Genomic DNA, 13135 nt, shown 5'->3' with positions numbered 1-13135 from the left:
GATCAGACTTCTCAAAAGCACTGGGTCTGGCGGAATTCCTGAGGGAAACGGGGATGGTGGACGCATGGAGACTGGCAAATGACAAAGCAAGGGACTACACTTTTTTCTCACACGTCCACAGAAGCCTTTCGAGGATTGACCTCCTCCTGTTCTCGAGCACCCTGTTCCCCTGCATCACGGAAATCCACATAGGAATGAGGATCATCTCGGATCACGCCCCAGTGGTGGCACAACTACAAACAGTGGGTTTACTGGATCCTCCACAAAGGGCCTGGAAGCTGCAAGACACCTCCTGACGGATTTAGCAGACAGTCGGGAGCTCTCGGAGGCCCTAGTAAACTACTTCACAGAAAACACGGGCAAAGGCTCCAAAGAAGCAATTGTATGGGACGCCATGAAATCGGTCATCAGGGGGGTGGCCATGAACTGCGCTGCAGCACACAAACACAGACACCAGCGGAGACTAGAGGAACTAGAAAGGACAGTGACAGAGAGAGAAGCAATTCATAAGAAGAAACAGTCGACCAAATCATGGAGTGAGCTCCGCAAAGCTAAAGTACTCCTCAAAATGCACCTGGCGGACCGGACGGCCTGAGCCCTAACATTCACGAAGCAATATTACTACCTGAATAGCAATAAGGCCAACCGCTTGCTGGTGCACAAGCTGAAGAAACTGCACACCAGGAATACCATCACAGTCCTGCGGGACCGAGAGGGGACCCCCGCTGTCTGGACTCCGAAAAGCTAGCCATTATGACCGAGCACCATAGGGAGGTGATGTCCGGGACTCCCACAGAGGGGGTTCTAATCGCGGGGTTCCTGCAATGAGTCCCGAAGCCGCCCCGCCACCCACAGATGGACACCCTGGAGGATCCCATCTCGGAGGAGGAGGTGGCTGAGGTGATTAAATCTATGAAAAACACAGCTCCAGGCCCAGATGGTTTCCCTGCATCATTTTATAAGAAATACAGCCATAGACTGGCCTCTCTGTTCAACACCTTCCTGGAAACAGGCTCGGTTACCCGCTCCATGGAGGAATCCGTCACTGTCCTAATCCCAAAACAAGGGACAAACCGGGAACTTTGCTCATCGTACCACCCCATCACCCTACTAAATGTAGACGTTAAGATTTTCTCTAAGCTTTTAGCACGCAGACTCGCTGCTCTCCTCCCCGATATCATACACCCGGACCAGACAGGCTTTATTCCGGGTCGCAACACCCAGGACAACATTATACGGACCATTAACATTATTGAAACACTTAATAGAACTGGAGAGGAATTGGTGGTGGTGTCACTCGATGCACATAAGGCCTTTGACAGGCTGGACTGGGGCTTCATAAGAGCAACACTCCAACATTACGGAGTGGGACCAAAGTTCCGGAAATGGATACTGGCAAATTATCACCAGCCCACCACAACTCTTAGAATCAATGGGGCACGGTCCCCCAAAATAGCGATCACCAGAGGAACCTGCCAAGGGTGTCCCTTGTCGCCCCTCATATTCACGTTATCAATGGAGCCGTTCGCCGCCAGGATCCGCCAAAGCCCCACCATCCAAGGTCTAAAACACGAGCAGGAGACGTATAAAGCCGCCCTGTACACGGACGATGTCTTACTGACGCTGACCCACCCAAGCTCATCGCTCGCGGCACTAGAGGAGGAATTGGAGTGCTTTAAAGCTGCCTCCGGATTCATGATCAACCCCAAGAAGTCAGTGGCCTTGGGCATCAATATGTCCGAAACCAAGTTAGATCCGGCACCAGCCGACCTCCCTATCCCCTGGGCCAAAGCACATCTGAGCTACCTGGGCGTTCAACTCCCCAAACTGGCTGAAAACACATACAAGCTGAACTTCCCGTCCCTATTAAAGGACCTGCAAGTGGACATGCCCCATTGGCAAAAACAAGAGATATCATGGCTGGGGAGGATCACAGCACTAAAAATGAACTTGATCCCCAGACTGCTCTATCACTGCCGAGCTCTCCCAGTAGCTATCCCCAAAAAGGCTATGCAGAAACTCCAAGCCAGTATGATGAAATTTATCTGGGCGGGTAAGAAGCCGCAAGTTGCCAGGAAAATCATGCTAAGGAGCTCCGGCTCAGGTGGCCTGGGTGCCCCGGAGGTTGAGAGATATTGTCTGGCCGCCCAGCTCTCTGCAGCAGTCATGTGGCAAGCAACGACTAACAAACCCCGCTGGCTCAGGTTGGAGGAGGACTGGAGCAGCTATCCACTGGACTCCCTGCCACATATCACTAGGCATAGATGCCCGCTGAATTCGGGCCCGCTCTCATCAACCTGGAACACAGTTAACAGCTGGAGGCAGGCGGCCAGGAGGTGGAAATGCAGGGGCTCAGCATGTCATCTCTCCCCGATCTGGGACAACCCGGACTACACCCCTGGGTTGGGGCGGGTCGCCTTCGCCAGATGGAAAGCAGGAGGCTTGATGCGGGTCGCAGACTTTTTCGACGGGGATGCCCTGCTCAATTTTGATGACTGCAAAAGGAAATTCCAGGTCACGGAAGTCGAGAGATTCCGATACACACAACTGCGTCATTGGCTCTCGCAAGACCCAATTAGGACTCCGGGGCACAGAGAACTCACGGCACGGGAACAAACGCTAACAGCTAACCCACCCAAAGGAAAGATCAAATCCCTATACAAGCCACTAGCAGGGTAAACCCAGACTCGAAGGAGCCCTACATGGAAAAGTGGGAGAGAGACATTGGCAGGGAACTCGGCATGGCTAGTTGGAGCCGCATCTGGACTAGAACCCATAAATACTCGAAATGTGTCACGAACAAAGAGGGGGCCATCAAGGTCTGCTACAGGTGGTACATCACACCTGAAACCCTGCACAAGTGTGACCCCACCATCTCGCCACAATGCTGGAGGGGCTGCGGAGACACTTGCACGCTGTTCCACCTGCTCTGGTCCTGCCCGAAGGCCGAGAGGTTTTGGAGGGAAGTCTTGGAACAGATCCGACTCATCACAGGACTGTCGATACCGTGGGATCTGGGAATCGTCCTACTAGGCGACATGGGGGAGGGCCAACTTCCAATGTCAGGAAACCTGGCTGGCCTCTGCATGCACTTACTCACCACAGCCAAAATCTCCATCGCCAGGCTGTGGAAACTCCCGGAGGGTCCGGCAGTCCCTGTGTGGTGGGTTAAATGTTGGGACATTGCAGCCGCAGAGAAAATCACGGCCCTCCGCTTTGGAAACAGAAATAAGTTCCACAACATTTGGTCCCCATTCATAGATTACGTGGAGAAATTCCCTGGTGTGGCACGAAAACCACCGGCCCTCCGCTGGTTACTGAAGACGGACTAACGCCCCCCCTCAACTGATATTATTGACGCCCCAACCCCCTGCCTCCTTTGAACACAGTCCCTGTAATAACAACTTGAGACTGCAGCACCCCCCCGCCTGATTTCCCCCCCGTACACTCCCTCCCCCACCCTTGTTCGCCTCAGTGGAGGCTAAGTTCTTTTGTTTGTTTAATGAGATAATATGGTTATATGTCAGTGAGAATACTGAAGCATCTGTTTTCCATAAATGCCAATAAAAAGAGGTTTGGAAAAAGGTTATTGAAGGTGGCCTGTAAAGGTCAGTCATGAGAAAATACAGCAGTATTTTTACAGGACAGAGGGTTATCAGGGCGAGTGTAGTAGAGTGCTCCAGATAATTTTGAGTAAGTGAATTTTACTCCCTACTTTTAAACTTTGAGATTAAATGCGATTTCAAGGGAGTATACATGTGTTTTCTCCATCGTAAGAGAGTACACATTATTGGACATCCAACTGATGTGTGCAAACAATGTAAACTGCATGAAAATCATCATGCCACAGCAGGGCCACATTGTGACAGCAAAGCAGGTATCCCTCACACTTAACAGATAAAGCACAGGTTGGAGTAGCACAGACAGTTTCACAAGGGGAACAGATGACCACTGACAGATTCCCTTGCGTGCAAAGAAATGGTACAACAGCAGCATCAGCTTTTTACGCTTGACTCACACAGAATAGGTCAGCTTGAGTAGGAGCTGTGCAGACTTCCCCCACACAAACAGAAAAGGCAAATCAGGGCATCCACACATTTCATCGTGTGGAACAGGTGAAGTGGATCAGTGCAAGGTATAAAGCAAGGGTAGAAGATTCCCATGCAGAGAACAGATTAGGAATGTGTGTCCGCAGTATAAACTACCTTCACATAAAACAGGTTTAACATAGCCTTCAGTAGTGCACACTCCTCTCCTACTATAGAAAAGGTATACCATGGACGTCAGTAGATCATGCTTTTCTCACATAGAACAGGACTGGTGGGGGTCTCAACAATACAGGATTAGCAAACATAGAACAGATAAGTCATAGGTCAGAGCAGTAAGTTCAACTTCATGAAGAGGTAAATAAAGGGCTTCAGTATTGCAAGCTATACTCATATAGAACTGGAACATCATATGCCTCAGCAGTCTAAATTCCTGCCACAAAGAACATGCCCAGCATGAGCCTCAGCTATCCTAACTCCCCTCATATAAAAAAGGTATAGCATACCCACTGCCGTGGGAGCATCGCCCACATAGAACTTGAATAGTTAATTACCTCAGCAGTGCAAGCCCTTCAAAGATAGAACAAATATCACATTGAGAGCGACTACTCCAAATACATAGGCTAACTCAAATCAGAAAAGCTCTGCCTAGTAGGAATTCAGTAAATCATAATTAGAAGGAATTCAACCTTAGAACAACAATTGATTTGTGTACTAATTTCCATCCACACTACAGCAGGTTCACTTCCTAAAGCATGTTGCAGAAGGGGATGTTAATATTATATATGGGGATTAGTCTCACAAAACACCTTTCTTTATTCCCCTACAAAGGTCTGGACATTTGATCTATTCTGTATGTATTTTAAATGTCTTGACAAACAAACCTGGCCAATTACACAGTATAGAAAACATGGCTTGTAGCATGTGTGTTGAGGTCCGATAGCAGGATTGCCTTTTTTTTTATTTGTGTTATGATCAAAATTTGATTTTTCACAAAAAGAAAGTATTAGAAAAAAGATAAAAGAAAAAGAATCTTACAATTATTAACAGACCAATTCATACGATTCTTTTTAAGTTTAAAAAACTACAGACAGACATGTCTATGATATTAACAATATTTTGATAAAATATTATCATATCTACAAGTACTATGATTACATTTATCGTCAGTGCCGTCTCTTGCCCAGTGATCAATCTATTTCAGAACATCAGTGATGAGAGACCTGTCTATAGATCTGAATTAGACATACATTTGCCAGAATGTTTTTTTCTGGCATTTAGAGTGCCTTGGCAATGTCTCAAAAGATGTTCTAGCGTCTGATGTTTTAGGTCTCTGCAGCCCGTGCATAAAATTCTGCCACTTTTTTCTTGACCCCTTGTGACTTGAACAGCTCCTGTGTGAACTAGATTGAGCCGCATTCTGAGAAAATAGTGTCTTATCTTGCGATCTGGAAATTTTATTAGATATCTCGGTAAAAAAACCAGGTGTCATGCACCAGCCCTGGAAGATAGCTTACAGTTGGAAGTACTACTAACATGGATTCCATTAGCAAGACCAACGGTCTAGCTTATTCCAAGATGGCCAACGGAACCTATAACTGGCTGATCAAACTAGCGCACGGCGCATTGTATTGTATGTGTTATCTGCGCTGCCAGTCTCTTTCAGCGACTAGCATTACTCCGTCTCCCGTATTGCTTTGCTTTTGCCTTTCCTGTCCCTTGCCACTCGCGGTGTCTAATGGTTTTCAGGTAAGGTGATCGAGGACTTTTCTAGCTACTTTAGCTTTCACTACGCGTTCCCTTTCTCCACGCGTATTCCGTGTACTTGTCTCTCTCTGCAACCCACTTAGTCTCCGCCGTCATATCCCTCTCCAGTGTCGGGAGACTTCTATCTTTACTCTGTTCTATCCTAATTTTCGTGTTCCCTTTATTGTTACCTTTTCTGTTCAGTCCTTACCTGCATCATTACTTCTGTGCAGTATCTTTCACGGTAGTCCGCTATACCGTTTAATCCTACGGACCCCCTACACCGGGTCCAGAAGGCTCCAGCAACCAGCCTCTTCTGTTTACATCGGAGCTTCGCGTCTGTGGTGTCAGCTGACCAGATTCCCCACTTCTGCAAGTCTTATGGTTTATCATCGGACCTTCCCATTACTACAGTCTTGGAATCCATCAGGGTTTTTTCTGCCAAACAGCTTTTTCCCCATTTTTAGGGCGTGCTCCTCGGGTTACCTCCGGATCTGTACTATATTCAGACCATGGAGGCGGCCGAGGGAGCGCGGCCCTACTTACGTCAAAAAAAGGAGAAGAAGCCTGGACAAGGGACGAAGAGAAAGACCAAGAAGAAGAGCTCAGTCAAGGTAGAGGAAGTACCTGAGCATACAGGTGAGGAGGAGTCAGGGGAGGAGGAGAGCCCGTCTGACACCAGGATGAAGAGGTAGAGGACGATGATGCTCTCATTTCCCTTATTGTCTTAATCCAATCTGCTGTTTCCATCTGTTTCTTTGTCTTCATCGGGTTTGACACCAAAAGATCTCCATTGCTATCGCAATTTGTTAGAATCTCTTTAACCACGTTTTTTAGGTTAAGCAGGACTGGCAAATGCTGATCCAAGTGCTTTTTAAGGTCTTCATACAGCAAATTTTGTAAAGGATCCATAATACGTCTGTATAAGGAAAGCAATTTCCAGTCCATTTGTGATTTTAAAGATTTTAAGCCCAACTCAAAACGAAGGCGAGAAATTGGTAGGCCTTTGGGTAGATTTAAGATTTTTTCTCCAAATTGAGCCTTCAATTTTATCCCAGTCCAATGCCCAAGCCAGTGGTTTAGCCTCTATTCCATGTATTAGATATTGGAATGATCTTAGCTTTATAATATCTCAATGTGGGAATCAATGAGAATTTGCAGTACTGACCAACAATTCTTTGTAGTTGCGCTGTTAGTTGTTTAGTCGCGCATGTAATATCAGATAGTATTTGTGCCCTTCTTGGTTTGGCGAACAGTGTGTATCCTTGGTACTTAATTTCGTCTACCACAGGGATAATTCGGCCATCTATCTTCCAAGAGAATCAGTCAGCATTTCCGCTACCACCTAAGAAGACTATTTTTGATTTTTCTGGCTTGACTATTCGTTTTTTTTCATGTAGATTTCGAGAGCAGAAAACATCCTTTGAAAACCCACAGGTGTTTTATCTAGGAGAATAGCCTTTTAATGATTAATAAAAGTCTAGAACTGGTATTACTTAATGGTATGCAAATGTTATGATACAACAGTGCAGAGATGTAAGGGCACAATGCTAAATTCTATATATAATCTCATGGTCAAAGGTTGGCTGGACAGAGTACTTTTTACATCCTTCAGAGTTTGGTAAACTATCGACTGACGTAATAATAAACACAGTACTTAGCGGTTGAAGGACCCTGCAGTAAGCACTACATAATAAATTACAGCGAGAGAAACATATTTTGTTGCGTCTTAAAGATTTGAAAGAGGGTCTGATCCCTGTTATTGGTGTAAGGACAATCACTCAGTCTTGAACGAGGGCCCGCTGCCACTGGTCATTTACAGTACCGTTTACCACTATGACTGTAAATTAAGGTTGAATGGATCTTTAAACTAGACATTCCATACTCATCCGTGTCCCAAATATGGTTTTGAGGTGGGAGTATTTATCACTGTTTTTATAGCTTGATTCTAAATTATATTCTAAGTAAAAATGATTTGTCTCTGCAAGAGTGTAAAAGGTGTGCGACAGGCAACTAAAATAGGACTAGGCTTAAAAATGATTAAGATTAAGATCCATTAGAAACAAAACAGAGTTGTGTTGCAAAGATGTCTGGCTTCAGTGAATTTATTACATTTGTGGAAAATCGTCTCCTTCACAATAATGTGTCTGAATACACCACATAAATGCATCTTGATGGTAAATGCACCCCGTACAGGAACTCTTAAAATACTTTTGTGCAATGAAAGCTTGCTTTCATTGAAACAAAGTATAATTTGTTACAAAGGATACTTCCCAATTGTAACTACGCTTTCTATTCTATAAATAATAAGATCCCAAAATGCTGGGAAATAAATCTGCATAATTCTGTTTCCTCCATGAGCATCTACAGACAGAAAGCAGAGCAGAAGTTGAACGAAAAGAAACCATTCCTTATCTCACCGTGTGCTGTTTCTTTTTCAAAGGCTCTGTGCACACTTTGGGCCTCATCACGTTGGTCGCTAACCCCAGCGGTATTACCGCCGGGGCTATTAGCCCTACCGCCAAACCCCCCGGGTTTGGCAGACAGGTAAGTCCCCATTTCCGATTGGGCCCATTCGGGAAGTTCCTATTCCCCATTGGGCCCAATGGGGAATGTTCGGCGATATTACCGCCAGCGGTAATAGCGCTGAAAATCAGCAAAACTCGCGGCAGATTTTCCCCCAGCTCAGAGCTGGGAGAAAATCCGCTAAGCCCGTGATTTGGCGGACCCTTAAATGCGGCGGTAATAGCGTTACCGCCGCATTTAAGGTTTAGCGCCAAACTCGTGATGAGGCCTGCAATATCATCTATGCAGATAAAAATCAAAAGAAGTGTTCCGGTGTCTGTCAGGTCACCTGCCCTCTGCTCTCAAAGATCAAAGCTGTTGTATTTAAAAATGTAGTGCATAAAAAGGTCTGGCATGACACTTATCTAAACAGGTTTGATGTTTTGTGAATTTTTTATTTATTTATTTATTTTATTTGTATTGCACCGGTAGCTCTCGAGCTTCGGGGCGCAGAGACAAGAACACGAAAGACAAATGACAAACAAAATACACGTAGCACAAGACATTAGAACTGCATATAACTGGTCCGGTTGTGTTATGTATATTACTTAAAGATGTGGGTTTTCAGTTGTTTACGAATGCGTTGGTAGTTGGCTTCCATCCTTACCTGGCCAGGGAGGTTATTCCAAAGGCCTGCTACAGTTATAGGGAAGGATTTACCCGCCCCATTTTTGAGTCTGAAAAGAGCTGCCACAATTTTGTAACTCCCTCCATCTCGATTGATTTAGCTTGATATGACAGACAGCGATTCAGTTTGTGATCCAAATATAACTTTTGATAAAATGCATCCTTGTCTCAATGTACAGTTGTATGTGATTACACATGCTCTTTAATAGCTCACTGAAGTCCACCATTTGTATCCATTTCAAAGGGTTCCAATTACATCTGTTTAACATTTCACTTTTTTACTTCCTATAGTCATTTAGGCCAGTTGGAGCTGGATTTCTGAAGTCCATCACCTAGGCGAGTAACAGGGTAAATTACAAAAAGAAACTAGGGATATATTTTCTTTCTCGAAGTCTAAATTGGTGTCATTCTCTGAACATGCAGTACTCCTGAGACTCCTTAGTTTTTCACTAATACATGCTACTGCAATGGTATGTAATTAATATGAGAGTAAATGGCAGAGAAAAGTGGGAGAAGTAAAAACTAAAATAATTATAAAACAAAAGGGAAATCGGTGTAAATGAAAGTTTAAGTTTAAGTTTTTTTTCTCCTTGGAATAGATGATGTGATCACCGATACAGATGTATTGTGCAAAGTTAAAAGAGAGGAAAAACAGTATCTGAAGACTCCTCAGTACACAGACGAAGGAGAGAAGAACAATGATCTCAGTTCAGGTGAGAAAGGAAGAGTGAGCTACAATCACCTTTGTAATTTCAACCACCAGTGGAAAGGATGTCATGTCTGTAAGGAAGACATTGGCTTGGTAGTTGCAGGACATTAGACATGGCAGATGCAGTGCTTTGAAGTAGTGCAAGGGTATATGTATTAGGTCTCATGCCGACTTGGTGCTTCTTCTTGTTGGGGTCCGTACATAGAAATAGGCACCTATTGTTCATGCGTTTGTTGTTAATAATTGGTAGTTGTGCACATACTGTGATGCATAGAGACGTTATTGGAAGCGGCATAAGCAGCCACAGCCATTACAAACTCCTGCAATATGTTTGTGAGGTAAGGGTGCATTGTCTGAGGGGCAAGCAGAAATAGGCAATTCCTCATCAAGCTATTTACTATTTTAACAATTGGCATGTATATTAATTATTTCCTCAGTTGGGTTCACTGTGGAGCTATCTAAAGAGACTAAATATAAAATCGTTATTTGGTAACCGTTTTTTTGTTTTAAAATTGTACATTGCAGGTGTTGCAACTCACAAACATTTACCATTTACTATAATAAATAGTTGTTGTTAACATGTTGTACAGGATTTCCTTTTAGCAGCACTGATGATTGTTTACGGCAAGACGAGGCCACTTCAATTTTTATTGATCATCTTGGTGTTGAAGTTGGAGAAGGAAGCTCCAACACCAGCAAGGACGATGTCTCTGGTAAGCTAAAGCACGCCTTATTTCACACAAGTCTGACTAATAAGGCACCACTTTACAGCAACATAAATCATTAAAAAGAAAAACCTACCTTTTTTCAATCTGGCAATGCAACATCGAGAACAGGATTTTGTTTTTGGTGTTGATTATGAGTTAACACCAAAAACGGACACCTGTTGAAGAAGGGCAAGGTTTGCGCAGCAGTAGGGGAGCTCAGAACATGGGCTAATACCAGAGAATACATCCCGCGTTCCGAGCTCCCTGATCGGCTAGAGCCCCTGCTCAGGGTGCTAATTGTATTTGACAAGAAGCAGATTGTTCTTTTTAGTTCAATAATTGTTACACCAATATCTTCATGTTCCTTTCCCAGTATCATGCTCTAACCTGCAAAGAGAATAGATTTGTAAAAGAAGCCATCTGAATATCGTCTGATAAATACCACCCACAGTATGATGAAATCTTCCTTAGTAAAACTTCAGTGGATCCAGAAAGCACTTTTGTTGTGTGCTTATGTCTTTCATAATAGCCTGCTTAAACATAGTATGGTCCTTTTTAAAATTTTAGAGATCCGCACAGTTTCTCACTATACTAATCTTCCAGCTGCCACTCTTAAAGATATTCAAACTGTGCACATTTTGAGAACTCTGAATTTTTTTATATCCAATTTTTTTAAAAACATGTTATCATCGTTAAAATTCCTCACACTTGAGCCACCAGGGCTGCTGCACCAAGATGGACTTCTGTCCTTAGAGATCCTGGAGGGCCGGAAGGGAGGAGGCCCGTAACCGCCCTGAAATTCGATAATAACACGACCAGAGCTATGCTGGTAGCATAGTAGCCGTAGGCACATACCGAGACCAAGTTTGGCTGCATTTGTGGACGTGTCAGCGGAGCGATAGCACAGCCTTCATTGAGTCCCTGAACTGACTGGTCAACAGCGGGAGACGTGCCAGCGCTTGGGGGTACACCGGGTTGCCTGCGCAAAAGCCAGAGGTGAGTTGCGTCACCTGAAGGGGATAAAATCTGCACCAGTATTGGCTCACTCCCCGCCCCCCTGAGCTATTGCTGAAAGCTGGTGGTGCTGCAGTGGGCACACTGACATCCCAGAGATAAAACTTGATTTAGGTGACCATCTTGGGTATTGCCCTCGGAGGGAAAGCCAGCTACACTCCCCTCAGCCTCTAGAAACACTGCCATCCACCATTGTGTGCTGAGCCTGGAGGGAGACCTGATACACTTCTCCCATCGATGAGAAACGCTGCCATTGACCATACTGCAATAGGTCGAAAAACACACTGCATTCCCCATGCAGCTTGCCTTGCCTTGCTTTGTACCCTGGGAGGGACTGTCACGTTGTAAGAGGTACGTGCTCCCAATGATCCCCACCTAATACTGTCTGCTAGCCCTCCCTGTGCGTTCACCGCTCCCGGGGCCCGCTCACCGGAGGCAATTCTGGTCATCTGTCTCTGTCCCCTATCCAGACACCATATGCAGCTTGGGACCATCCCCCTGAACCTGGCAAGGTACCCATCAAATGGTGATGGCAAAGGTGGGGGCCCACTCGGGAGTACAGATGGGCAAGTCTGACACCCCTGAATCAGAATGCATGCTGGGGGAGGAAGTGGTCCCCCATTCAAATCCTGCACAAGTTGATATGGCGATCATCCTTGAAAAAATGCCACCAGGATTTGACTCTGTGAATGGGAAACTCGATAGCCTGGTATATAAAGTTGACTGCATGCAGCAAAGAATCGACAAAGAGAGCAGTAGGATAACGGAAGCTGAGCAACGTATTGGGCAGATTGAGGATACCAGCGCAGAGGTCTGCACTACTCTTAGATCCCTACAACAGAAGGTGGCTGGGGTTAAGGCTAAGAATGAGGACCTCAAGGCGACATCTCGATGTAATAATATTCACATATTAGTAGTGCTGAAGTAATGTCCTTCCTCGATACACACCTTAAGCGCTGACTGAGAAATGGAACAGTGACCTCCTTGGGCTCCATAGTGAGCAAATCTACTGATGGTGAAGGCTCATTTTTTCCTTTGCTTGTACACACATCAGGAAAGAAATACAGAGAAATAATTGCTGCTAGGCTCTGGATGAAAGGTTAAATTCTTGTGTCGATGTAACGAAAAGCCATATCTTTCAATTGAATTCTGTTTAAGTTGGGGGGTGGCAGGCATTCTGGTTCTGGCCCCCGGGGATGGTGTGGTGCAATTTCTGGTGTCTTCAGGAAGGTTCCTGGGGGCGGAGGGATTGCTAGAAGGTCAAGGTTGGAGTACTTGGGTGGGGTGGGAGTTGACATCGCCCTGATTGGGAGGGGGTGAGGGTGGATGGGGAGGGGGAATATTTGGGACGAAAAGTTATAAAGTTGGTCTTGACATGCAAGTATTCAGGCAAAGACATGAGGCAGTTGTTAGACAGGAGCAGAGTTTGATCATCAGATATACATATACAGGGCGAGTAACCATCATGCTCATTGATGTGAATGTCACTTAATATCTTGAGTTGGAATGTCAGAGGTCTAAGTAGCTATGCTAAATCCAGGCAACTCATTGCTTATACAACCAGGCACAAAACCAATATATTATTCCTGCAGGAAACGCACGCCTTGGGGACGACTAATAAAAACCTGGCAGGGTCCTGGGGGGACAACCGATTTTACACGTGCTACGCATCTCAGTCCAGAGGAGTTTCTACCCTGATCCTTGAAACACTTAATTTTAAG

At 45.2% G+C, this 13135-nt stretch overlaps 1 protein-coding gene across 3 annotated transcripts in view; it reads left to right on the top strand.

The window, feature by feature from the left end:
* LOC138582139 (zinc finger protein 549-like) overlaps positions 1-13135 on the top strand; it is a 187419-nt gene that overhangs the window by 117212 nt on the left and 57072 nt on the right. For 2 of the 3 annotated variants that reach the window (XM_069653152.1, XM_069653154.1), the window contains exons 4-5: positions 9584-9697; positions 10284-10406. In XM_069653152.1, the coding sequence (XP_069509253.1) occupies positions 9584-9697; positions 10284-10406 (237 nt within the window). The remainder of the gene's footprint in view (positions 1-9583; positions 9698-10283; positions 10407-13135) is intronic. The other variant, XM_069653155.1, reaches the window with a different exon arrangement.

This window comes from Ambystoma mexicanum, chromosome 3q (genome assembly GCF_040938575.1).
Source record: "Ambystoma mexicanum isolate Mex_15411 chromosome 3q, UKY_AmexF1_1, whole genome shotgun sequence".
Taxonomy (NCBI): Eukaryota; Metazoa; Chordata; class Amphibia; order Caudata; family Ambystomatidae; genus Ambystoma; species Ambystoma mexicanum.
The sequence above is the reverse complement of the archived record's forward strand: the minus strand, read 5'-3'. Positions and strand labels throughout refer to the sequence as shown.